Below are 25,961 nucleotides of genomic sequence, written 5' to 3' on the forward strand. Positions count from 1 at the left end.
TCGGATGTGACTTGGTGTGATTTGAACGTTTATTTTGAAATCAAAAGCATTACTATAGCAGATATTCATCACAGCAGAGTATAGGTCACTTTTTATGCAACTTATTTAATTTGGTTCTTCACAGTCTTCACTACATATAATCTGGAGAGACATGGATGTAAACTGATACTTGACTTTAAACTCAAGATTATAACTAGCTTCAGCTCAAGCCAGCAGTGCCACCGCAATTTCTTCAGAAACTGTATTTTCTAATTGCTAAAAGAAGTTGCACCTTGTGGGACATCTCAGTGTCATGCAGATTAAAAAATATAAAAAATACATATAGTACCACAGAAACAAATTTCAACATGAAAAACTGGAAAAGGAGCAAAGTCATGAAAAGTCTTTTTAGTATTAAAAATGTGCACATACAGTTAGACTGCTGGTGTTTCAAATGCACTCATCAGTGTTTAATCACCATATTTCCCTGAGAGTCTTGAGTAAAGAGCATCTCCTCCTCCTCCACTGAAGACTTGTAAGAACTAGTTCTCACAACCCCAGTGCTGAAGTTACTTGGATCTTTGAGTGGACTCCTGACTCTATGTGCTATCACCCTGAAGCCTTCAGAGTCCTGGGTAAACAACATGGACAGACTGTCCTCATCAGCTTCTCTGCTTTGCTGCTTTCGTGCTGGTTTTTTAAAGTTGGCACTACTTGGTTTTGTCCACTTGAATTGTGAGATGCTGCTCTCATCATCATCAGTTCTTTTCCACAGTTGATCTCTGATGTGTTTTCGGGGTGATGCAGTTTTTGCTTCTGTCCATTTATTATTTGAAACAGGTTCAATATGAGAGAAAGGTGAGTGCTTACGAGGAGACTTAGAAAACAAATACCTGCTGTTTTCTTTCTCATCCTCCAACTGAGAAGAATAAGAATTTTTGAAGGATTTTTGAGTCGAGGTTTTTCCCTTCCGATCCATCTGCAATCCAAAGTCGCCCTCACTTTTTAGACTGTTTAGGAAACAGTCACTAAAATTCTCTTCTGTTGTATTTTTCTGATTATTCAGGAAAGATTCACTGTCAGAATATTGGCTGTAGGTGAGCAGTGGGTCCTGGCTCCATGCCTGTGGAAGAGGCTGACTGTCATCTGGTAAAAAGGAGGTGTCAGTGAACCTCCTCTTACTCTGAGGTGGGTTTAACTCCTCGGGCTGCTCTTCCTCAGACTGACAGTACGAGTTCTGTGTTAGGGCTGTTTCACCTTGCTCCAGCCACAATGTTTCCTCAGGCTCAGTCACATTTTCACTTTCCCACTCTTTATCCACACCAGGCTCAGAGTCAGAGTTTTCAAGATGTGCTCCTCGTCTTCGTTTTGTCCCTGATGCAACAGGAGCAGTTGAGGTGGATGCTGAGGAGGAGGACTGCATTGGATCCATGTTTGGTTTGTCAGAGGCGGACTTCTCATTAAGATCTGTTTGGTAGATGGAAAAAGCAAGCATTCAGTTATCACAAAGCAGGTCAATGGTCTACTGCAGCTTTATCACCTTCTTCCTCAATGACTTACCTCTGGGTTGAGGTGTGAAGAAGGCTGATATAGAGCTCTGTTTGGTTTTTGGCATTTCCATTTTAGTCTGGGTGAAGTTGAGAGCCACAGCCAAACTATATCCCCCAGCTTCAGCAAAGGGGTTCAGCAGTTTGGAAATGGGACGACGGGCAAGACGTTTCTGAAATGAAAGATGAGCAGAATGATGTATGTTCTTAGTAAAACACTGAAGAGCAATAATATCATGAGAGAATTTTGATAGAGTTATATAATCACAAGTGCACAGTGCTAAAAGATAAAGACAGAGAAAGAGAGAGAAAAAGGCAGTGCAGAGCTACTATGAGGAAAGATTTTACCCATTTGAAACAAGTCTCTATCATCATATGGTGATCAGTGTTGATATAGCGGCCACAAACAAATCATTGTAAGGGAAATCAGACGAGTAAGACTGTTCATTCATTGTGAATCTGTAGCTGGTTAGAGTTGATCAGCTGAGTAAGCAGTACTTCATGTGTCCCAGACCACCTCTGAATGTGGTTTGAGTGATTGGATCTGTGGACACATGTTGGTGCATCCAGACCTGAACTTAGAGCTGTCCACATGTGTTCAGATGCTAATATCAGGTCTGAACAGAATCTCTAAAACAGCTTACACAGGTTTTTTTTTTACCTGTTTAGCTTTTCCTTTAAGTTGCACAGTGTCCAGCCAAACACCACACTCCTCTTGGGCAGCAGCCTTACGAGCTGGCTTGGAGGTCTTCATGGTGGAGACTGGATGAAAGCTATCGAGTGAATTAAATAATAGAGAAAGTGATTAAAATGAACAAAACAATCATATGAAAACACACTGCAGGATTTATCAGGATCAATTCACACTTATATAATAGTTCTGAGTGAAAAAGACCGGTGCTAGCTCTCAGTTAGCTAACTTCAAAAGTAGCTAGGTGGTGTTCAACGATCAAACATCACGCCATTGTTTAGGTTCTCCTCATAAATGATATCATATGACGCTGGAGCTGACCTGAAGGTGGCAGGTGGATGTTTCCAGCTTCCCTTCGCTCCGTAATAATAGTTTAAATCTCGGATCTTCTCTGTTCGCTCTGAAGCGCGTCTTCGTTTCTGTCTGTTTGAGTCTGGCGCCTCGGCGACGGGCTGCCGATGACGTTTGACTGTCTGAAAACCATAAAATACGATAAAACGTTGTTTTAAAAAAATATATTTACTGCAAAATCCTATTAAAAACACGATGTACAAAAAGCCTTAAAATGATATAATTTCGTTCAACGCATTTATGTGATTCTTTTTTTTAAAGTGTTTATTTTAGGTAGGCAGAGTGAACACCTAGTATTTTGACGTGTGCCGGGGTCCTCGCATGAGGGAGTGTTTACATCGCGTCACAGCAGTTTGTCGAGGGGGTGAGCTAAGAGTCTTTTAATTTCTCTTATTAATCACTGATTCTGAAAGAACACTGATATCTAATGGGTTTACTAACTCCTGCCGCGTTAATAGTCGCTAGTACAGAGTCTGGTGTCCAGCTAACTGTGGGGCCGAGCTACTATAAATCATAAAGGAAATGCTTACGAGCTAGCCTCTGAAGCTAACTTCAGGCTAGTTCGACAAAACAGGACACTGGAGACCTGGTAACCTTTGTTCAGCGGGTATATTTACCTCAGATCCTCGGTGGATCTGTTTATTTGACTGAATGACAGCGATGAATGAATACATGTTTTACACCTTTACAACTGCAGGTTGAGAATGAGGCAAGAACTGATTATTACTTTCGTTATTGATTATTCTGATGATTACTTTCTGAACTAATCGATTAATGCGTAACTGATGTTATTAAACCGTCAGAAATGCCAATCCTAACTTCCTGGAGTCCGGGGTGGTGTCTCTACATTGTTAGTAGTATAAATAAAACAGTGTCACATCCTCTCAACTGACAAACTGAGGAATGTTTTGGTTATTTGCTTAAAATCGTCTGAATTTATCAAAATTTGATTGCAAGTGTTCGATTTTTAACTTGTTTTTTTCATGCGCATTTCTATGTTGGTGGAGGGTTTCACCAGAGAATGAATTGGGTCTTTCCCTGTCCAACCATCACACTTCTGCACCACACAGACACAGAGCTTAATAGAATTGTATACGCTGATTTGGTTTTACCCATGGAACCTAAATCTCCCTCAGATCAAAATTAGGGGAGATTTGGGAACTTTTGGAGGTGACTTTGGCCACATCTGTTTTGATACGAGTCACAGGGGGATGGTTTTCAGTGTGGCACCAAAGTGAGATGATTTGACACAGAATGACCCAAGGGTGTTAGAAAGAATCTATTATACCAAAAAGTAAAGTTCACACTATTTGTGGCTTTGCTTGAAGCTGCAAGTTTTTCAGTCAAACTCTGCTCTCCTTGTATCTTGTTGACATTCAATTCTAACAGTGATAATTGCCCCCAGCCCAAGCTTAGTAAAATAAAACCTGTTTATACATGGTTGGATATTTGACTTTCCCAGAAAATGAATTAATCAAAATTATTAATCATTTATTTGACAAAGAGTAACATTATTCTTTTTACAGATCAATTTTAAAACATCAGCATCATGTTCCACGGGATACCAGTGACAGGAGTTGTAGGAGGAGGTAAGACAGTCAAATAAGTTTGATAGCTACAGTTTTAGATATCAGATTGTAGAAGCATCAACGTTTCAACAGTAAATTATTCTAAAAACATGTCATTTTTTTTCCATCAGCTCCGGCCAACAAACCTGAGTTATATGAGGTAAAAACTAATATGTTTTTATTCTTACTCTGATCTAACCTACCATTTATAAGGTTATTTCTACAAGATATTCCACTCGTTAGCCAGAGAAAGTCTTTAACCAAAAATCATATCTTTTCAGGAAGTTAAATTATACAAAAATGCAAGGGAACGAGAGAAGTAAGTGTGAAATACGTTTCCAGTTATCTAATCTGAACAAACTGCTACCCAAGGCTTCATGTTGACAATTTTGTAACGCTTCTTTATTAATCGTGTTCCTTAAGGTTTGATAACATGGCAGAGTTGTTTGCTGTCGTCAAGACCCTGCAGGCCTTGGAGAAGGCTTACATCAAAGACTGTGTCACACCTAATGAGTAAGTTATACCTATTTTTAACATGTTGTTTTAACAAGTCGGACAGAATACCACTCATGACTTTGATAAGAAGTTTTTATTTATGGTGTATTTTTCTGTTTCAGGTACACAGCTTCCTGTTCTAGACTCTTGGTTCAGTATAAAGCTGCATTCAAACAAGTGCAGGGATCTGACGTGGGCTCCATCGATGACTTCTGCCGGAAGTACCGAGTGAGTTCTGAGCGCAGATTGCTTTTATCCCATTTGCACAATATTTTAAGATGCATTTTAATTCTCTGATGTTACCTGAGTACAGAGCTTGTCATATTGTTCCTTAGCTCGACTGCCCACTCGCCATGGAAAGGATTAAGGAGGATCGGCCAATCACCATCAAAGATGACAAGGGCAATCTGAACCGCTGCATTGCAGACATTGTCTCTGTACGTCCACTCTTACTTCCATCATATTAAACAGTCAGTTAGAGTCTTATTTTGGATGTGTTCCAGAATAAGGGTTGTTGCAGTCGTGTCTTTGCTTGAATGATTTATTTTGTTCCAATTTAGCAGCAAGTTACTGAAGTGCTTTCATTTAATTTGGCTGATCCTCTGGTCGGTTGCCAGCTGTGACCACTGCCAACTTTTAACTCAGCTCATACAATCAGACAAACGAATAAAATCAGAGGACAGATAATTTGTTACCAGGAAAGGTTGTGTGCCCTGTTTGTGTTGCTGACAGTAAAAAATATTTCTTCTTTTTGCTGATTGCGTAAGTTTGAAAAAATGTTGAGCATTTTCTCATTGTGTTTCACTTTCTCTCATGTTCTCCAACCTTTAGCTCTTCATCACTGTGATGGACAAGCTGAGACTGGAGATCAGGGCCATGGATGAGGTAAAGGGAAACGTGCAGACTGTTGGCAGACTCATCACACGGGCTACTTAAGCTGATACCTGACACTTCTTTTTCCTTTGGTCCAGATCCAGCCAGACCTGAGGGAGCTGATGGAAACCATGAACAGAATGAGCAACATGCCTCCAGACTCAGAGGCTAAGGACAAAGTCAGCCTCTGGTCAGTTAGAATGGACCACCCAGCATTTATGTTGTAAAGCTTAATGCCAATGCAGTGCAGGGTGCTATGCTACTGTATGTAAATGTAGTCACTGTGACACACACATACTTACTAGTACAACAGCTCTGACAAGTATTCTTCATTTGCAAGGTTTATAATGTTGTCAAAACTTTACAATAGGTGTTTATTTGACTTTATGTTTAATTGCTGAGGTCATAGTTACTGGTGCTCTTTTATTCCATTGTTGTGAAATGTTTACTTCATAATAGGAAATGAAGTGGGTAAAACATTAGACCACTGTTAACTGCAAACTCACTAGAAAACATGAAGTTAAACAAACACCTGCCTGAACGTGTCCATCAAACTTTTCTTTTCAAGGTAGAATTTATGGCTGAACTGTTTAATTGCATTTGATTAGATTTCAAAGGTGAGTGTGAGTGGTAGTCTGAGTTCACCTTTGATTGTGCAGCTGAGCAGTGTCAGACCTCTGTGAATTTCTTGTTGGAGTTCAATCTGGCAACCATCACACCAAAAGAAAACTCACAAATTCATATTTATTTATGTTGGAGCACAGTGTTAATTGTCATAATAACTTGAAAAGTATTATGAAAAGCAGTGTGACCTGATGACTGCTTGCAGGCGCTAAAATCTCTGCACTGCAGTAGCATTGCACTCACACTGCTTCATGACAAACCTGCATTTTAAATCCACAATTCAGCTTCACTATGTTCAACAGATACATTTTGTCGTAATTGCCATCTTTCTTGATCTCATCTCGTCAGGTTGACCACCCTCAGCAGCATGTCGGCCTCAGACGAATTGGATGATAATCAGGTGCGCCAGATGCTGTTTGACCTGGAATCGGCCTACAATGCCTTCAACCGCTTCCTCCACTCCTCATAAAAAATCTGTCCACCCTGGAACCATGTGTCTGACTTAAAAACCTGCTAAGTTAAAATAATCTCTACTTCATCTTTTTATGGTTATTGTTAAGGAGAGGATTTGTCTGGGAACAGGTTTACTCTCTTCTGATTCTCCATTTATATCCTTATGTCCTTTCTTCACATTTGTTCCCTTTGTCCTTATTTATGTCGTGTACATCCACCACCACCACTGTTTGTGGTACATTGCGCTGCTTGCAGCCTCGTCCACTGGGCTCTGCCTGTGCTTTGAGATCCTCCATCGGCCTGTTTTCTAGCCAAACGTGTCTGATAAATACTTTAACACTGGCTATTTGATTCTGATTTTGACAAAACAGTTTGCTAACTTTGTACTGTAGTTTAAAAAGAAAAGGTATAATTTTATACTTGGATGTTGCAGAGCACCAACACAGAGGCATGAATCAATTATATTGGGTAAATTCTGCCCACAAAATAAAGGTTGCAACAGCAACAACCTTTGTATTATTGGAAAGATAGAAATATATTTTTTCCTTTTTGGTACCCTAAATGTATCCACTATCCATCACTGGGGGACAGTTTTGTGTTCTATGCACCATGATTGTGTTCTATTACACAGGTTTTGCTGGAGATTTATTCCATAGTTCATTAAAAAATAAGCTGAAAGTTCAACTGATCAAATGGAGCTGAAATAGTTGTTGGGAAACATTATCAGTCTGCACTCTAAATGAATCATTATATAGAAACTGTGGTGGAAGTTAATGTTTTTTTTCATTTGTCTACAGTTTGTCTTCTGTTAACACGCCTAATCCATATTTCCTTTAGAAGTGAGGGTTTGGCCACATGAAGTGGGCAAAAGAGAGGTGGACACCCCCCCTCCTTATTTTGCTTACTAAATATGTTTCAACCCTCAAACACCAGTAGGGAGAACATATTTATTAAGATTTATCATGTAAATAATAGTTTTGATTTTTAAATAAAAGCATGTAACATCTTTTTAGAAATAAAGTTGAAAAGTCTACCTCTGACTTTGTGTCTGTGTGAATAAGAGGGAAATGTTTTTATTCATTTGGGGAGTCCTAGAGGACTTGGCATGCATTTGAAGAGGCATGTGTGGATCTCTTCACCTCAGAAAACATGACCCATTGTCCTCTGTGTGTTTCCCTTGTGCAGACTAAGGGGTCATCTTTATGATTTCCCTCAAATCCAGCTCATAATACCCACACTTCACATGGTGAGATTGTCAAATCACAGGGTCCTCTTGGTGGGACCAAAGTGGCCATGGAGGATTTGGCTTCCAGACAGACCTCCTGTCTCAATTGGGTTGGAAGGTTTGATAACTCTCAGAGATGGCGCCTCCTCCTCCAGTTTTGTGGTGGTTTGTGTGATTCTGCCTCTCAGCAGCAGGTGAGAGAGGGTTACTTGAGCATTACCAACAGATCAATCCACAGAAGTCATGGTTCTGTGACTTATGCCAGCCTTAAGGCAATGACACGCAGGTAGGTCACAAGGTAACACGTGACTTTGTTTATAAGATTTCCTCCTGCATGGAGAGGAGCCATATTGCTTTCTGCTCCGGAGATCTTTATGGCATACATGGCATACTATTGGTTGGGGACTTGTGACCTGCACAAAAAAAGAACAAGTCAACATGCACTGACACCGACAGTCATCCAGGAACTCACAGGAGCGTTTGTGTTGCGGCTCCTTTAAGAGGCAGGCAGAGCGTGTTCGTTACCAAGACGACACAAAAATGACACAACTCCTCGGTTGGTGTTTGTTTGTCAGCAGCAGCGAGGAAGTCTTCAAACTCACATCTCAGCTGTACAACAGAGAGGAAGTCTTCAAACTCACATCGCAGCTGTACAACAGAGAGGAAGTCTTCAAACTCACATCTCAGCTGTACAACAGAGAGGAAGTCTTCAAACTCACATCGCAGCTGTACAACAGAGAGGAAGACTCCAAACTTACATCTCAGAGAGGAAGACTCCAAACTCACATCCCAGAGAGGAAGACTCCAAACTCACATCCCAGAGAGGAAGACTCCAAACTTACATCCCAGAGAGGAAGACTCCAAACTCACATCCCAGAGAGGAAGACTCCAAACTCACATCCCAGAGAGGAAGACTCCAAACTTACATCCCAGAGAGGAAGACTCCAAACTTACATCCCAGAGAGGAAGACTCCAAACTTACATCTCAGCTGAACAGAGAGGAAGACTCTCTCTCAGCTGGACTCATAACAACTTGAAATGTGGACACATTCCAGCAACTAGACGGAAAACTAACCTGCTGCTTCCTGACCCCACCCCGATGAACCAAACTGTGACTGATCAATGAACTGGATGCTGCAGCTCTGACCAAACCTGGTTTTTGGACATTCAAAGTCTGTCGATCTCTATCTATCGTCTGTTGGATATAATCAAAGAGCACGATGGAGACTTCAGCTTGAGGAAAAGTAGGAGCTGTTGGAAAAATGAGTAAAAAATATGAATCATCAAACGTGTCTGAGGTGGAGGAGCATATTTCTCAGAAGTATGAAATCAAGAAGAGACTTGGGAAGGGGGTGAGTCAAGTGTATTATTATTTAAATTGTTGAATATTGAATGTCACTGATTTAAATGATTAATAACTTAACAAAATGAACGCCTCTCTCATTAATGCACAAAATCACTTTCAGTTCCATTTCAGTTTTGTTGCACAACCCACATTTAGTTTCACACCGTTACTTTTCTACCTCAAAAAGAAATTCCTAACATACTCCAGACTTAAGGTCCTCAGTGAAAACCAGTGTTGCAAGCAAAGGGGTTTATTAACTCTGGCAGGACAAACTTTTCTATCTGCAGATTAGCTGATTTGTGTGTGTGTGAGGACACTTGCTCCCTTCAGAGTCCCTTACCCCTTTTGTTTTCCTCTCTGCCGGCACAGTCACAGCCTGCAGGGCTAAAAACAGCCTGGTTTTCTTTCCACAGCCTCTCCTCCTCCACAGAGACTGCACAAATTGGTGCTGTGGTTTCTAAACATGCAGGTGGGAACTGCTGCCACGTAGACAGGTCATATTGGCTCATCAGGCGTACCTGAGGGTGACTGTGACTCAGGTTACACAGCTGTTCAACCGGTTCACAGTTGACAGAAGGGGTGTTTGCATCCTGTGCAGAGATGCTTGAGGGCTCGGTGCTAAACGACTGTAGAAAGTCATAAAGTGGTTCCACAGGAAAAGTTTGCTTTAAATTGTTCTGTGGTTTCGTTTCTAACCGATTCTCTTCTCTGTTTCTCTCACCTGGGTTTGACAGACAGTTACCAGTGTTGTCTAAATCTGATCCACTCCCTCTGATGACAGACTTTTCCTCATTTCATTACAATAACAATATTCTCTGATCCTCTGATGCTTGTCTCCCCTCACCATAAACAAAGCTGTAGCCACTGTCGTGGACACAGAGGTCACGTCCTTAAAATATCTCTGGCAGAGTAGAGAATATGATCATACAGGGGAACTCTCAGCTGTTTAAAAATTATTTTTATAAAGGTATGTTTTACCATTTACCTACAGTTAAATGTAATTAATTAACCAAAGTAGTAAAAATAGCTGAATTTATAGGTTTCTCTACAATTATCGGATTATGTATGACATCAGTATTTCTAAAATCCTGGCGACAGCCCTGTTTACAATGTTCCCCCCATTTTAGTTTGCTCTATATATCTTATGTTTGTTTTCAAGTTTAGTTTTTTCCCATCTGCCAACATAGAGGCTGGATTAACGTATCCTTTGTCTGTCTCAGGCCTATGGCATCGTATGGAAGGCAGTCGACAGACATAGCGGAGAGATCGTGGCTGTGAAAAAGATCTTTGATGCCTTCAGGAACAGGACGGATGCCCAGGTGTGTACTGTCTGATCTACAAAAGAAGTTATTATTATAATTATCTATAAACTTTGATCGTGATGACTGTAGAGCCACCATGTATGAATCAGCTCACTCACCGGCCCACATAAAAAGATGCGTTTGGTTAATGATTACATGTTTAGTCTGTGTTTAGTCTGCCGAGTTTATTGCTGCAGGTTGTTTGTGAGATTCATAATATGACTGATGTGTTTTTTTTGTTTTGCAGCGGACATTCAGAGAAATCATGTTCCTTCAGGTAATGAAAAAAATCTGATCATTTCCTTAGTTTAAGACAGACCTCAGTCCCACTCTCTAACTTCTCCATAATTTATTTAGTATGTTTTAACTTTACAAAGTATTAGAGACAAACTTCTCATGACAAACAGGAATCATCAGTGAATGAGCTCCATCAGCGATTTGCCATCTCACAAGTGAAAGTCCACATAAAATGCTGTTTATACTCCATTTATCCATTAACAGTATATGTTAATTGCTGTACTTATTAACAGTCTGTAGCTCTGCTCATATTACTGCAGCAGTAATACCCTGACCTTCCTACTGTGACACAACACAGTTATATTTCCTTGAGTGTTTCATCATTTTTATTTTCTTGCGTTACATATTCCTGTCTCACTCATTATCTGCTGACCTTCATACGTGTGCCACCGCCCAGTAATCAGCTGCTGTCATCATCCGGTGAAACTCCGGTTTTGTAGTGACTGTTATGTAACCTCTGTTGAAACGACTCCTGTTGTTTGCACAACCCTGACCCAATACCTGCCAGTTATTATAGGTCAAACAGTAGCCACAGTGCACAGTATGTTCTCTGTTGTTTCACTCGCTTAAACTCTCTTTTCTTTATGCAGGAGTTTGGTGATCATCCCAACATTGTCAAACTTCTAAATGTCATCCGAGCGCAAAACGACAAAGACATTTACCTCATTTTTGAATATATGGGTGAGTGTTTATTGCTCGACATGCGGAGCTGCTCAGTTGTGACACACAAATAATCAGTGCTGATGGTGAGGGCTGCAGTGGCTCTTCTCAGTTTTACTTGGCACTGAAAAAGGCTGAGGTGTGTGTGTGCTTCTTGCTTCCCTCGGCCGCCTGCTCCCTCTTACTGCTGAGTCCACACATTGGCCTCCCCCTCTCTGCAGTCTAATCCATGAGTGTGCACCAGCATCACAGCACAGACCTCCACTGTTTCTCTCCAACATCTTGTTTCCTGGGTGCCTCTAAGTGTGTGATTACTGAGGAGGGCTTGCACTCCAATCATGGGCTGATATTACTATGGCAGCCATATTAACAATAACATGTGCTCTCTGCTCTGATCCAGATTCTGACCTGCATGCAGTGATTAAGAAAGGCAACCTCCTGAAGGACATCCATAAACGTTATGTGATGTACCAGCTCTTCAAAGCAGTAAAATACCTGCATTCAGGAAACGTTATCCACCGAGACCAAAAGGTTTGCCACTGACTCTCTCAAATGGATAATACTTAGGAATAGTAATATAGATAAAACATGAAGCATTTGATCACATATTAACTTTTTTTTGTTCTGTCTAAATGCAGAATGCACTGTATACTGTACTAGAATAGTACTCAGCAGAGTACACACCTTTGCCAAGGCCCATCAGACCCTTATCAGTCAGACTGCACCAATTGCTCACACTCATAAATATCAGTTCCCTAAATGTGCCTGTTTTTTTCATCAAGATCCATAAATTATTCTGTGGGATAAGGTTTTTAAAAAATGAATGGGTTCTGACCCCCCCCCCCCATATAATAAATGGCCTTTGGATTGATATGTGAAAATCTAACTTTTATTGTCCTTGTGAAGATTGTTTCTCTCTCCTTTGTTTCCCACACAGCCGTCCAACGTGCTGCTGGACACCGACTGTGTGGTCAAGCTGTGTGATTTCGGCCTGGCCAGATCACTCAACCAGATCCAAGAGGACAGTGGGAATCCAGCGCTGACAGAGTATGTGGCGACGCGGTGGTACCGAGCCCCTGAGATCCTACTGGGGTCCACAAGGTATTGACTGTTCTGGCTGACACATCTTCAACATGGCAAAAGGAATGGAGGAACAGAGTGCCTTTTTTGAGACTGTAACAGGAGTACGTCTCGTCCAAAGGTACACTAAAGGTGTGGACATGTGGAGCCTCGGCTGTATCCTGGGAGAGATGCTGCTGGGAAAAGCCCTGTTCCCTGGGACATCCACCATCAACCAGATAGAGAAGATCATGAGTGCCATTCCACACCCGAGCCCAGAAGGTGACAAACAAAACCTCAAACTATTAACACTTTCATTTTACTTAATTATTAACCTTTCTTTTTCAGATGTTCTCGCCATCAAGTCTGAATATGGATCCTCTGTCATTCAGAGAATGTTACTGAAGTAAGAAAATATTTTCCTCTTTTTCTATTCTATTGTGGAGTTTATGTTTTACTGTTTGTAGCATATTTTTTTCTTTATCAGGTCGTGTAAATCTGTTCATCTAAGTCACCAACAACACACATATTGCATGTCATTTAGTCAGCTCACATACAAAGATTTGTTTATACATGAATGCAGACTGTGTACAGTTCATGCTTGGCCTCTTTCTGACTTTGTCACTCCTGGTGCAAGGGGAATTAAAAGAGGAGTGACGTTAACATATTATTTCCCCTCCACTGGGAAGGTGGTGGGGCTCATTACATGCTCACAGCAACAGATTATTGCAGAGATGCAGTGACGTAACAGTGACAAAGCAAAATCATAAACCAAGCAACAGCAGCTTAAATAGGCTATCTTGTTGCAAATGGTTCATTTGTTATTTGTTGTATAAGAGATATTTGAGATGGCATGAAGAGTCAAATCCTCTACTTGGACTTGCTTGCAGGCTTTGCAGTATTTCAGAGCTTTGCATAGAACAGTATGTGTGTATAATGTAAATATCTGTACTTTAAAAGGACCAGTTAGGTTTTATTTAACTCTTTGTAGTGGAAAACTGAAAACCTTAATTTGGTTTCATATTTAATTTCAAATCTCATGTTGACCCCCTGCTTGTCTTTTTTTTTTTTAGCTTTTTTGTATTTAAATCTAACTTATCCTTTCTTTGCCAGACCACAGGTTCCTCTAGAGGATCTTCTCCAGCCGTCGGTGCCTCCTGATGCTCTGGACCTACTGAGGGGTTTGTTAGTTTTCAACCCAGACAAGCGTCTGACTGCAGAGCAAGCCCTCCAACACCCATATGTAGCCAGGTACCACGGAGCACGCATTCAGACTGATTCATGGACTAGTAACTGTGGTCAGGTTTTTTCCAGATTATATTAGAGATGTCTGTTAGTCTAATCTGTCTTTTCTTATTTAAGAATTTTGCCTGTTCTGGAACAGGATGTGTAAATGTGTATGTGTTTTTATTTATCTTTTACTGTTTTCTGTCCCTGAGGTTCCATAATCCAGCGAAGGAGCCAGCTTTTTACTATGATGTAGTGCTGCCAGTGGACGATGGGGTACAATTATCTGTGGTTCAGTACCGCAACAAACTTTATGAGGTAGGAAATGAGTCAAAGATGATCAGGAAGCATGAAGATTTAACTGATTTTTACATAATAGATCATCTTACATTAGGTTTACTGCAATAAAACTCATTACTCAGTAGTTATTCCATCACACTGATGAAACCGTCTGCATCTTCCTTTTCTTTACCTGCAGATGATGCTGGAGAGGAGAACCAATCAGGGGATGTTAAGACTGATCCAGCCGAAGGACAGAGACTGTGTCAGTAGCAGGGAGAGGCCCAGTGTGGATGATAAAGTGGAGAAGGGGCCGGTGGCAGTGAATGGAGATGGTCATGGAGACAATGAGGGGAAACCTCTGCAAGAAACGTCTGATGAGAAAAACCACGTGCCTTCGCATGCAGCCGTTGCCAACCCTGTACCTGTGAACGTATCCACCCAGCCGGCTGCGGAGAAGAGTCCATTATCAAGCCCAGCTTTAGGAAAACCCACATATAATCCCATCACACATGCCCCAAGTATGTCTCTATTTCCACAGGTCCCACACCAAGCCTGTTGTTAAGTGCTTTTTAAGTTTTAACTGTAATATATATAAATATAGCATGTTGAAAGTTCTGAAAGCTTGTAATTATTTTTGCTCAAATTTGAAATCTTGTTTATTTGCTCTTTTATCAGATTGTAATTTAAATAGACATTTTGTGAACTTTAGACTTTTTTCATTTAACATTTCAGTATCTAGCTTCTTTTTAAATGTTTATGTATGGTTGTATTACTCAAATTAAGATACTGAAAAGGTATTGCTTAGGTGTCAATGCAGAACAAATTACCACAAAAAGATACAGAGCCCTAGATCCATGCCTTCACAATAAAATGCAGACACATGCATTTTCCATAAATCTATAATTTTCTCATTCAGAAAACACAAACCTCATCTTCTCCTCATTCAGATGGTTATGACAGGAGTCCGGCTGCTCCTCCGCAACACCACCACTCTACTGCAGCCAGTAGGACACTTTTGGGACAGACCAGTATTGGAAATGCAACTACACCACCAACAGAGGGCGCTACCACAGTAAGCACCAGACCACTGTCCACTTACTGTTCACTTTTGTGTTCTTTTGTTGTTATGTAATCTTGGTGTATATTATTTTTACACCCTTTTTATTTTTGATAATTCGCATTCACTCCCACGTTGACTCACTTTGAACCTCATTCTGTCTCTTCTCCCTCCTTTCATTAGTCCATGGACCAGATTCTCCAGCGTGGTCGCTCAGCCCCTGCGGCTCATAACCGTTCCTTTTCCTTGACGCACAACCAAACGCAGAACAACCTGCTGGTGCGTAAGGATGAGTCACCTTTGACCTCTGGACTGTCTGTCACATCTGCACGTCTGGTCAGTTCCCTGCACCTCATGACATGTAATATATGCAGGATGCATTTTCAGGCTGTTTTCATGCATGAAATGTAGATTTTAAATATAGAAAGCAAGAAAATTCATGGATAATTTAAGGTTTTAAGGAGCTTTACATGTAATGGCTGTTAGGACATGTCTAAATTTCTTTTTATTCCCATGCAGAACCAACGCTCCAACCCTCAGGTCCATGAGGCTCGTCCCCCACCGCGGTTCAGCAAGAAAGTATTTCAGAGTAACTGTAACGTGGCAGCTGCCGGTGACCCTCGAGCCAAGCTTGGTAGTTATTCCCAGGCCTATGGCACGATCAGTAAGACTGAACTGGACAATCTGCTTCGAAATCGTCCTTCCAACAAATGACTGCTGTCCTGTCAGTGGTTACATAGAGCCTGGGTGGCACGTGTCTAAACACACAACAAAGTCTGTCTTGTGATAGGATGATAGGCTGGTGGTAAACTGGAAGAAATGGATTAAGGAGAAACAGGTCAAACACATCTTGTGCACTGTGAGTGTAACAATGGAGACATGGATTTTCATTCTCTGTCTGTGACAGTGAATAAATGTTTGTACAACCCACTGTGGCTTCATATTACATTTATCAAACTGTACCAGCAGTAAAATAAACTATACAAATTTGAGTCATTTTATAAGTTTGACTCTGCAGCTTTTCTTATAAGACTGGATTATAAACCATGTGTCAAAATTCACATGACAAATATATTTATTTTATCCAAAGATCTCAGAAGGAGGCTGTAGGGGCCCAAACTAGACATGAATTGATTATATGCTACAAGCAATTGCATTCATGTGTGTGTATATATGTACATCTTTAACCTTCTGTTACTGTTTAAAGTTACACAGATAAAATACTGAAAACTGCACTTGCAGTATCTACATTGCCAGTTTAATGTACTTTACTGGCATGATAACAGAGCACAGGACTGAACTGTTATGTACCATGTGGAACTGGTTCGTGCGGAACTTCCCATCGTTGTATCGCACATGTAAAAGGGACAGCGCGTGTTGATCTCACATGTCGCCGTTATTCAAAAATACTGCGTCATGACTTCAGTAAGTTGTGTAACGTGACCGTTCGGAGGTTCCCACACGTCACGTGGCCGTTTCGTGCGGTGACGTCAGCGGCCCCATAGTCTCCATCGTCCCAGTTTCGTTCTCTTCAGATCGGCCGCAGGAGGAGGAGGAGACGGTGTGTGACGACAGCTACTCTCCAATAAACACTTTAAAGGTGAGCGGGTTGAAGTTTAAACACTGTGTATCAGGGATGTGCCTGTTTTATTTGTGGGAAACTGTTATTATGGATGCGTTTATTATGCTAGCAGCGCGGCTAACTAGCGCTAACTAGGTTAGCCGCTCAAGTCCAGCACCTGTCTGGCTCCAGTCACTTCTCGTTAGCGGCGAAATAACCAATAAAACACATTGACTGTATACATGCAAGTAAACCAGTGAGGCTATGAAACGAGATGGCAGCCGGGTAAACGTGGGGGCGCGGCGAATGGTGGCCAGCGTTATCAATGCAATTCACCGGGAGGATGCATCATGGCGAGCCAGCGAGCTGCTCCTGGACACCCACCGCCCGATCGATGTCGGGTTGATGCGTGTTCTGCAGCAATGGCGGTGATGATGAGGGGTGTGATGGAACAGACGATCGCGGTGCTGCATGTACCTGCCCTTATGAGGCCTGGACATGAAGCTGCGCCCGCTGCAGGGTGCAACATGACAGCCAGGCTCAGTGTTTATATCGGGATCGAGTTTCTGTTTTGGTTTCTGTCCTGCACAAGCAACAAATAAAGCGCCTGTCATGGTGGCCCGGATTGCTTTCCTAACCATAGTGTGATCCATTTTATTATAAAGACCGGGTAAAGAAAAAACTAAATTGAATACACGCTAAAAACCAAACAAACACTAATGAAAACACAAGCAACTTGGCAGAGGTAACAAAACATATCGAGTTTTATTTATTTATAGCAATAAAACAAAAGTTCAGTTTGATATGTATATCAATATGTTGCTTGTGCATTGTGTAGGAACAGTGAGAAGGTATACCACATAATTAATTTTAAAGTTCTTCCTCAGATTTGTAAAATGTTGCTGTTTTGTAAGTTTGTGGCAGTAAGAAGAGTTTAAACCCACAACATTCACACAGTTTGTAGACTTGGAAGAAATAATAATGTGACATTTATCATGATAAATATTTAATGTTTGGTATTCAAATTCTATTCATATTGGCCTTCCAGCCTTCCAAATTAAAATCAGCCAATTCCTAAATGGAGAACTGTCCTTTGCTGTTTATAGTGCAGAACCACTATTGTCTTTACCAACTCTTCCATAAATGTTTCTAATTTACAGGTCGATTCTGTTGTTGGTTGGAGTTCAATTTTTATAACGTGTTGAGTGAAGCTAAGGCCACATACCAAAGCATGACTTATATTACCTCAGACAAACAACCTCTGTGTTCCTCCCAATAGCTCCCAGCCAGAGCAGATTAGTTTTATCTCCTTATAATATAGTTATAAAAGTCCAGGATTTTGCTGAAAATTGAACCAAATTTATCTGAGTGTGTGAAGTCAGAAGGCTGACACTAACCATACAGTGAAGATGAGCTATAGTGCCAACATCTTGCCAACTCCTTTGACATAGTAAGGACTACACGATTTCAGCTCTAAGCTCATGATCAAATAGATTTGTTAGAGCCATGGCTTTGCTACGGCAGTATGTTGTAGTCACATGGGAGGAGAGAAGGATACACAAAACAACAATGAGTCTATCTAAATGTGTTTTTTCTACATCCAAGATTTCATTCACTGTGGCAGCAGTATTCTTGTCGTACTTCACACAAAGTGCAGCCATCTGTCACAAGGTGAGGCGGTTGACACAGCCAGAGATGCTGCTGACACGGTGTAGCATGATGACGATATCTAACCAGATTGCTGCATTGGCGTGTAGACAGACAGACTGACAGACACAGGACAGCGAAGAATTTATCTGCTTGGTGGTCGCATTTAAATCAAGACACAAGATTTGTATAATTATCCTCCTCTCAGTGCTTTATGGAGTTTTGTTAAAATTCTGTTGGTTCTGTGGTTGTGTGTGTGTGTGTGTGTGTGTGTGTGTGTGTGTGTGTGACAAAACTGAATGGCTTAGTCTTTCATCATGTGACTGTGAATCAGCATTGTTGATGAAACCACTCTGTGATGCTGCTGCTTTTAGAAAAGGTTGTAAACTTAATATTTAAAACAAGTGGGATTTTTAACACATCCTCCATCAAAGATCACACTTCTGATTGTTTTGGCGCCACATATTGTGACATGTTGACCTCTGTGTATGCCCCTCTGTATTGTCACCATTTCCTGGTGTTGCTCAGGCACGCACATAGCATGTTGTATATGGGTTTGTCAGGGTATTGTGCTCGCCTAATTGTGTAAACGTGGCTCTCTGGTGAGCCCACTGAATCCCTCCCTTTAACCTAATTCCCCCAGTGATAGCTATCTATCAGCAGAAGCCAGAGATAGTGTCACTTTCTTTATCCACAGTGTCGGGCCGTCTCTCCAAAGAGGATTTGAAATCTTCTACGTAATGCTTGTAAAGCTGTACAAACAGTCTCAGAGCTTCTCAGACATGGAAGTGAAACTATTGTGGCGGTGGAATTGACCCTGTGCACTTGGTTGGCAGAGAGGACAGTAACTTGTAATGCCTTTTACTGATGAGCCTGAACCTTTTTTACTTTTACTTCTATTTCTATAAAACAATTTTTAACAGCCTCTGGTTTCATTAAACCAGCTTCTTTCTTTAGTGCTCACATGGATCAGTGACATAAAAATAATCTTCTACTATTTTTAATAATCGATTAGATTTAAAATTTGTTGCTTTTGTTTGTCTTTTCTTATCACTGATTGAGTCATTGTTGGTAAAACAAGCTCATTGATGTGATCTCCCTGGGTTTAAGGCCAGACAATTAATCAAATCATGAAAACTAAAAAGTATTTGTTTCAGATATAGAGAAGTTAATTACTTGTGTGTGTGATAGCAATACATGTTGTTTCAGCCCTGTTGACCAGGCCTAACATGGATGGCAGATTCTTTCAAGTCCTGATTTACTTAAATGCTTTACATGGACATTGGACAGGGAGTGGATCACATGCTTTGACGTTGCATATCACATTATCTGTTAAGGACACAGGGATGACTCAGGTTCATCTCTGGGTTTGTTCACTTTACAGATGTCTTGTGTGAAACAACAACCCCCCTCCCTTACACAACCACTGTTTCTGTCCGGAAAGCCGAGAGGGATTTGACTCGTCCAGACAATTGTAATCTGTAATGATCTTAATGGAGACTGTCATTATAAAGTAGAGCCAGTGCGCGCTGTGTGTGTCCGCAGTCTCAATGATTAACAGTCAGGGATCATGAGGACGCATGCTGGTATGTGACGTGTGTTGCATAATGCTCACCGTGTGTAATTCAGTGTGGGAGGAGAGGGATAGAGTTTAGTATAACAGTGTCTGGAAAGGGGAGGGGCACTTGTGATTGTCAGTATGTCAGGTCTCTTCCCGAAGCAAAGCAGATTAATAATGCATTTGGTTACCAAGGCACCACCTGCACCTGTGGTAACACTGTCCGCACTGGCGTGGACCGCGTTTGTCTTCTTGTTCCTCTCGCACCATCCGTCCCGGCTCCATGTTCCTTTCCGGCTAAGTGCGTGTCTTCAACTGACAGTTTTATACTGGTGTGATTGTCTCCTGGGATTTCTTGTTTTGGTTCCTACTGACATCAGGTTAGTTCATATTAATGTGATTGTCATATACATTTGAGAATGACACAGTCATTTCAAAATTATGTCTAAAGGAGTCACTTAAAACCTTCAGGGGCTGATTTATTGAAGCTACCAAATTCAACATTGCTCATCAACAAAAAAATTGCTTTTTAAGAATAATTCTATTTCTCTTGTTTCACAGATTTTTCTTACTGCAGAGTGAGCCTTACCCCACACCATGTCCCAGGACAAGAGTGGATACCCTGGTATGGGTGAGACCAACCCTCTCCATAACAATGTCTATGGACCCCCTCAACCAGCTTTCGGCATGCCCCCTCCCAACTACAGCCAGGCCATAGGGGGACCTTACCCACCAGCAGCTGACTACGGGCAGCCAGGCTTCGCTCAGGCAGGCCCAGGTTTTGCCCCAGGTCCTTACCCTCAGATGCCTTATCCTCAGATGCCCTACCCACAGGGACCCTACCCTCAGGGGCCTTACCAGCAAGGAGCCCCACAGCCAGGCTTTCCTGGAGACCCCACTGGTGAGTAGTTAAACTAAAGTAGTTTGAGTAGATGAGTAGATTTTTACCTTACAAGGTCAACCTGTTTTTGTTATTTGATACATGAATATGTCACGGAAGTGATAAAAAGTGTCATGGCCAAATTGTGGGGCTGTTTCTGATATACCAACTTTCAGTTTCTTTGACATAAACCTCAATGGGCTCAACCAAAAATGTATCTCTTTCCTCCAACAAGCTGTCTCAGTTTCCATCTGAAAGTTACCAGTTTGTTGATTGATTGTCTGCAACTTAAATGCACATTTATATCAAAATAACTTTGCAGGCAACAATACAAATTGCTGGCTCCACTTTAGATCACACTCAACACAGATGGGCAATTAATGAGATAAGCAATCCCACACATGGAGTGTGCTGAAAAAAACATCCACTTGTTCAGCCAAGTTCTTTTTAACCTCTAATTGTTGTCATGTTACTCTTCACAAGTACCTGCTTGCAGCCCTGGTTACCATGGTGATGGGCCTCCATCTTACTATGACAACGAGGAGTTCACCAACTCTGGGTTTGAAGATAAGACCATCCGACAGGCCTTCATCCGAAAAGTAGGTCCTTTACCATCCTTTTTCTTTAGAGATTAAATGGATCTAATGTTAATGTAATTATCATATGTTATGTCGGTTAATACAAAATATACTTTCCATCTTTAAAATTTGCCTAATTTCTCTTTCCCATCAGGTCTTCATGGTTCTCACAGTGCAGCTGCTGGTCACTTTTTCTTTTGTGGCTGTGTTCACCTTTGTCGATGAAGCCAAGACCTTTGTGCGACATAATCCGTGGACATACTATGTGTCCTACGCAATCTTCTTTGTGTCACTAATCGTCCTCAGTTGCTGTGGAGACTTTCGCCGCAAGCACCCCTGGAACTTGGTTGCACTGGTAAGAACTTCACACCAGTCTAACAGGGGGCGGTAAAGGAGAACACTATACTAACAATAACACTGTTTCCGATTCCTGCAGATTTCCTCTTCAGCATAAATACTTGTTATGGCCCGGATATAGGGGTTGGCTCATCTGTATGCTATCTTCTGTAAATTTAACTCTATATGCAGCTGCAGATATTTAGAAGTGGTGAATGAACTAAAGTACTGGAGAACTCGAATAATCAGACATTTTCAGAGCTACAAGCCCCACCCCTAAACTTCTTGTATTTTTGGAAAGTACTTCACCCCTGAGCAGGGGGAGGTGGTTAAAAAAAAAAAAAAAAACATTTCCCTGGATTTTATATAAGGCTATGGTCCCTGTGGACCTTCCGAAGGTTTCTAGTTCCTGGGTACTGCTCCTCAGTTTAAAAGCAGTTTATCTAAGTGAGAATGGGAGCTGGGTTTGAACTCTGTCAGCTCTCAGTTTTAAACACATATTTGTGGGACCTTTCTTGTAAACAATGGAGTAGATTGTCTTCCTTGAGAGACAAAAAATGTACTCAAATAATGAAGAAGTATTTCTGATCCAGTAAACTCTGGCATATAAACATGGGCATTGAAAGTGTTTCATGAGTCGTGTTCATTTGCATACCTTCCTGTGTCTTGCAGTCCATCCTGACCCTGAGCCTCTCCTACATGGTGGGTATGATCGCCAGCTTCTACGACACAGAGACCGTCATCATGGCTGTGGGCATCACTGCAGTGGTCTGCTTTACTGTGGTCTTGTTCTCTCTACAGGTCAGTGGACACAGACTGCTGCTGGAATAAATGTATTTTAAATGTCTACACGGACAAATTACATTTCTATTTGTAATCTAGATTTGTGTGTCACTTGTTTTTATCATAGCTCATATTTTATAATACCTTTCTCTCTTGGTCTTTTCTGAGCATATTTTCCTCTGTTGTTCTTTCCCACAGAGCAAGTATGACTTCACTTCCTGTCGGGGTGTGCTGTTTGTGTGCCTGATCGTGCTGTTGCTCTTCTCCATCCTCTGCATCTTCATCCGCCACAGGATCCTGCACATCGTCTATGCCTCACTGGGGGCTCTGCTCTTCACCTGCGTACGTTTCACACTGTGACATCATTTTGGTGAAGTTTCAATAAGGGATAATTACATCGACAGAATGTTAGAAGAGTAAAGCAGAAAGCAACAACCAGCGATTTAGTAGTTGTTTAGCTACTTTCCTTTGAAAGTATCTGTTAAAGGCCGTTCAACAATATTTTTATAAAAAACATCCTCTACTTCACTCAGTGGGGATACACAGTCCCGTCATATGCTGGGTTATTACCTAGTTCTGTTATACTAGTTCAGTATCCGTTCGAAATGTGCCTGTCTTTGTTACTAATGTTCTGCGTCACTCTAATAGTGTCTGGATGACGGTGCAGAAACTGTTGTTGCAATTGTTTTGTGCCTTTCTTAAAACCCTGGCACTCGCGCTCTGTAAACTCTCTGGGTGCTGGACTGCCCTCTCATGCTAGCTCAGCCTTTTTCTCCATACCACGTAAAAAGGAGAAGAACAATGTCAAAAGCAATATCGCGAGTACTCTGTCAGTCTTGACTGTATTATGACCATGGATATATTTTGGTAATGTTATTGTAGCATCTAAAATTATCAAATATTTATAGAACTTGTATGTCCCTCATTTTAGACCCAAGGTTTCTAAATCTTTTGGAATGACTGATTTCATCCTTCTTCCTCTCTGCAGTTTTTGGCTGTTGACACTCAGCTTCTCCTGGGCAACAAGAAGCTGGCCCTGAGTCCAGAGGAGTACATCTTTGCTGCCCTCAACCTCTACACTGACATCATCAACATCTTCCTCTACATCCTGGCTATTGTGGGACGCTCCCGTGAATGAGGCTCCACCTTGAAAGAAAAATGAAAGCAGGGAGAGAAAGAGCACCTCCCCATTATTGTGAAATGTCTTTAACGTTCCCTTTTATCGCTGACTCCTTTCACTTTTTTCACCATTTGACTCCTAATTTCCTCATACACTCACTCCTTTTTAATGAGGTAGTAGGGCTGTGGAGGAGATGCAGCTGGTCATATAAGGCAGCTGAGCGGGGCGCTATTTATCAAATTGCCGTTGATGACAGAATGCGATGATCTGTCTTTTCCTCAAGTTAGACATAACTGCTTGCTCTAACTAACTGCTTTTACTAACACAACATAGTGTCTGTAAGTCCCACCCAACCCCTTCACCACAGTATAATACATGTTATCCTGTGAGTGCTCGGCATTAAACAGAGATAAAAACGGGTGGGGAAAGAGTGGGGAAGGCATCTGTAACCTTCATTACTGATGCAAAACGTTTTTGCCTGAAGAGTGGAAATTAGTGCTAGAAATACTTCATCCAATTTGTCTGTTTCCTCCAAAAGTGTCTCTCCCTTTTCAAACTGCTGGTGTAAAGTAACTCTGCATGGCAACACTGGAAACACAACTAAACCTGTGTTACGATTCTCTAATCCGACCGGAGGAATATCTCTAGCTTGCTTGTCACGGCTGTAAATAGTTATGTGTATTACTTTATATGATGCCATACTGCCCCTGCCACTGAAAGGCATTCTGGGGCGATTCATATGGATGTGCTGCTTTTTGGGAAACGTGTGCTCTGGTCTCAGAACTTTGCTGACCCATTATAGTAACTAATGATTTACAATGGCATAAGAATGAAGATCGGTGTTGGATGTGTCTAGCAAACATGAACATAGATTAACATTCAGGAAGTATATTTTCTTGTTCTTTTCAAAAGGAAGGAAAATTCTCGTTTCACAGCTGAGATGATCAATTATCTTTTGTTGTTTTTCTTTACTGTCCTCACAAATTCCCTGTTGTCTGTTCATCAGTGTGAAGTGACATTTTAGTGTTATATTTATTTTTTCCTCCTTACAAATGTGAAATATTGAAGTGCTGGAATTTCTAGCCACTTTTATACCAAGCTAATCCAGGTTTCAGCACTACTGATATTCTAAAACAACTAATGTGAAGTCAGTGGACCCTGATCTTGTGGGAATAGTACTTATAACTTTTCTATTTATTACGCTTGACATAGATGGCGGGGTTGCTTTGAAGTTGCTAAAAGTGGTGTTAAGGAAAAACAAAACACTGAAATGTGACTGTGCTTAAGTTTATTGAGAGACCATAGCATACTGGTTGCATAACATACAAAGTGCAGCAGGCTAAAGAAATCAATATGCACTGGAAGCCAAACAACTCCTACACACACAACTTGAATGATATATTTAACGCTAAGATTTTTAATTCTGTAACTTCTGTTTTGAATTTTCACTTATTGCATGACACTTTCCCCCCATTTGCATGTGCTGATGATGCACACTGTACAGGTATTACAGAGACACTGTTGTTTGACAGCCCTGTTAGACTTTTCTGTTTTTTTAATCTTGTGTTTGTATCTAACTAACGTGTATGTGTGTATATACAACCCCTTAGTGAATTGATGTGTATAGATAAAAGTAAGTTTTGGGCTTTGTAGGTCTGGTTGCATTGTATATTTGCATTAAATCAAAATGGTACCACATTACTGGACACAGCTATTCAACAAAACTGATGCAATGTAAAGGTGTTAACTTTGTGTTGGTGAACAGGAAAGTGCAAATCAGATAAAGGACATTTAACATCCAAAGCTATTTTGAGGGCTGTGCTTCTGATTGTTATTATTAGAAAACTTAATCAGAGTATAAATAAATTGGAAAAAATATATATTTTAATTGATTCAGAGTATTGGCGCTTTTGAATAAGTTGTCAGCTACAAATAACACGTCTAAATTAAAGTGTGTATTTCTTATGCTCAGTTCTCAGTTTATTAGGAACACCTATCTCAAACTAATGCAATCAAACACACTAGTCCTGCATTAAATCCTACCTCTGTGACGATCAGCCACGCCACAAACTACAGCCTCCATAACAATCACACAGATGAATAATCCCATCTTTCACACAGGATAATTTATGCAGGACTGTGGTGTTAGACCACATTAGTTAAACCTCAAAGTGTTCTCTGTTCTTCTTTCTTCTCTCACTCTTAAAGGTTCAGTGTGTAGAATTTAGTGACATCCAGAGGTGTATACTCCTCATCTCACCCTCCCCTTCCAAGCATGAAGGAGAACCTGTGGTGAACTTCGTTTGTCATGAAAACTCAAATGGTTTTAGTTTGTCTAGTTTGGACAGCAGTAAAAGACATGGTGTCCTCCATAGAAAGGACCCCCTCCATGAAAATATAAAGGGCCCATTCTAAGGTAAAGAAAACAACAATTCACACCATTTAGAAGAAAAACACCAGTGAA

The 25,961-nt window shown here is 41.0% G+C and overlaps 4 protein-coding genes across 6 annotated transcripts; 3 read left to right on the plus strand and 1 right to left on the minus strand.

Moving 5' to 3' along the window:
- Positions 1-7: 7 nt before the first annotated feature.
- Positions 8-2,674, minus strand: LOC109631769 (aurora kinase A- and ninein-interacting protein). Its single transcript, XM_020090723.2, has 4 exons — positions 2,539-2,674; positions 2,188-2,299; positions 1,540-1,699; positions 8-1,446 (listed from the first exon to the last, which is right to left on the minus strand). The coding sequence occupies exons 2-4, from the start codon at positions 2,278-2,280 to the stop codon at positions 443-445; spliced, it is 1,257 nt and encodes a 418-aa protein (XP_019946282.2). The 5' UTR covers positions 2,281-2,299; positions 2,539-2,674; the 3' UTR covers positions 8-442.
- A 173-nt stretch (positions 2,675-2,847) lies between these two features.
- On the plus strand, positions 2,848-7,614 carry vps28 (VPS28 subunit of ESCRT-I). 2 transcript variants are annotated; one of them, XM_020090725.2, is made up of 10 exons: positions 2,848-2,932; positions 4,095-4,157; positions 4,268-4,296; positions 4,418-4,455; positions 4,560-4,649; positions 4,754-4,859; positions 4,967-5,068; positions 5,463-5,516; positions 5,603-5,694; positions 6,477-7,614. In XM_020090725.2, the coding sequence occupies exons 2-10, from the start codon at positions 4,118-4,120 to the stop codon at positions 6,595-6,597; spliced, it is 672 nt and encodes a 223-aa protein (XP_019946284.1). In that variant the 5' UTR covers positions 2,848-2,932; positions 4,095-4,117; the 3' UTR covers positions 6,598-7,614. The 2 variants fall into 2 exon arrangements, with proteins under 2 accessions (XP_019946284.1, XP_019946283.1); XM_020090724.2 differs by having other exon boundaries at positions 2,927-3,277.
- Positions 7,615-7,766: 152 nt separating this feature from the next.
- Positions 7,767-15,964, plus strand: mapk15 (mitogen-activated protein kinase 15). 2 transcript variants are annotated; one of them, XM_020090323.2, is made up of 14 exons: positions 7,767-9,158; positions 10,372-10,470; positions 10,700-10,729; positions 11,340-11,430; positions 11,810-11,940; positions 12,347-12,510; positions 12,611-12,750; positions 12,817-12,874; positions 13,582-13,719; positions 13,908-14,013; positions 14,174-14,495; positions 14,925-15,049; positions 15,218-15,370; positions 15,554-15,964. In XM_020090323.2, the coding sequence occupies exons 1-14, from the start codon at positions 9,069-9,071 to the stop codon at positions 15,746-15,748; spliced, it is 1,842 nt and encodes a 613-aa protein (XP_019945882.1). In that variant the 5' UTR covers positions 7,767-9,068; the 3' UTR covers positions 15,749-15,964. The 2 variants fall into 2 exon arrangements, with proteins under 2 accessions (XP_019945882.1, XP_069372997.1); XM_069516896.1 differs by having other exon boundaries at positions 8,205-9,158; positions 12,611-12,874.
- A 530-nt stretch (positions 15,965-16,494) lies between these two features.
- grinaa (glutamate receptor, ionotropic, N-methyl D-aspartate-associated protein 1a (glutamate binding)) lies at positions 16,495-25,304 on the plus strand. The gene is made up of 7 exons (XM_020090843.2): positions 16,495-16,634; positions 20,362-20,701; positions 21,164-21,279; positions 21,413-21,613; positions 22,267-22,395; positions 22,576-22,719; positions 23,366-25,304. The coding sequence occupies exons 2-7, from the start codon at positions 20,398-20,400 to the stop codon at positions 23,513-23,515; spliced, it is 1,044 nt and encodes a 347-aa protein (XP_019946402.1). The 5' UTR covers positions 16,495-16,634; positions 20,362-20,397; the 3' UTR covers positions 23,516-25,304.
- Positions 25,305-25,961: the final 657 nt, after the last annotated feature.

This window comes from Paralichthys olivaceus, chromosome 20, assembly GCF_024713975.1.
Source record: "Paralichthys olivaceus isolate ysfri-2021 chromosome 20, ASM2471397v2, whole genome shotgun sequence".
Taxonomy (NCBI): Eukaryota; Metazoa; Chordata; class Actinopteri; order Pleuronectiformes; family Paralichthyidae; genus Paralichthys; species Paralichthys olivaceus.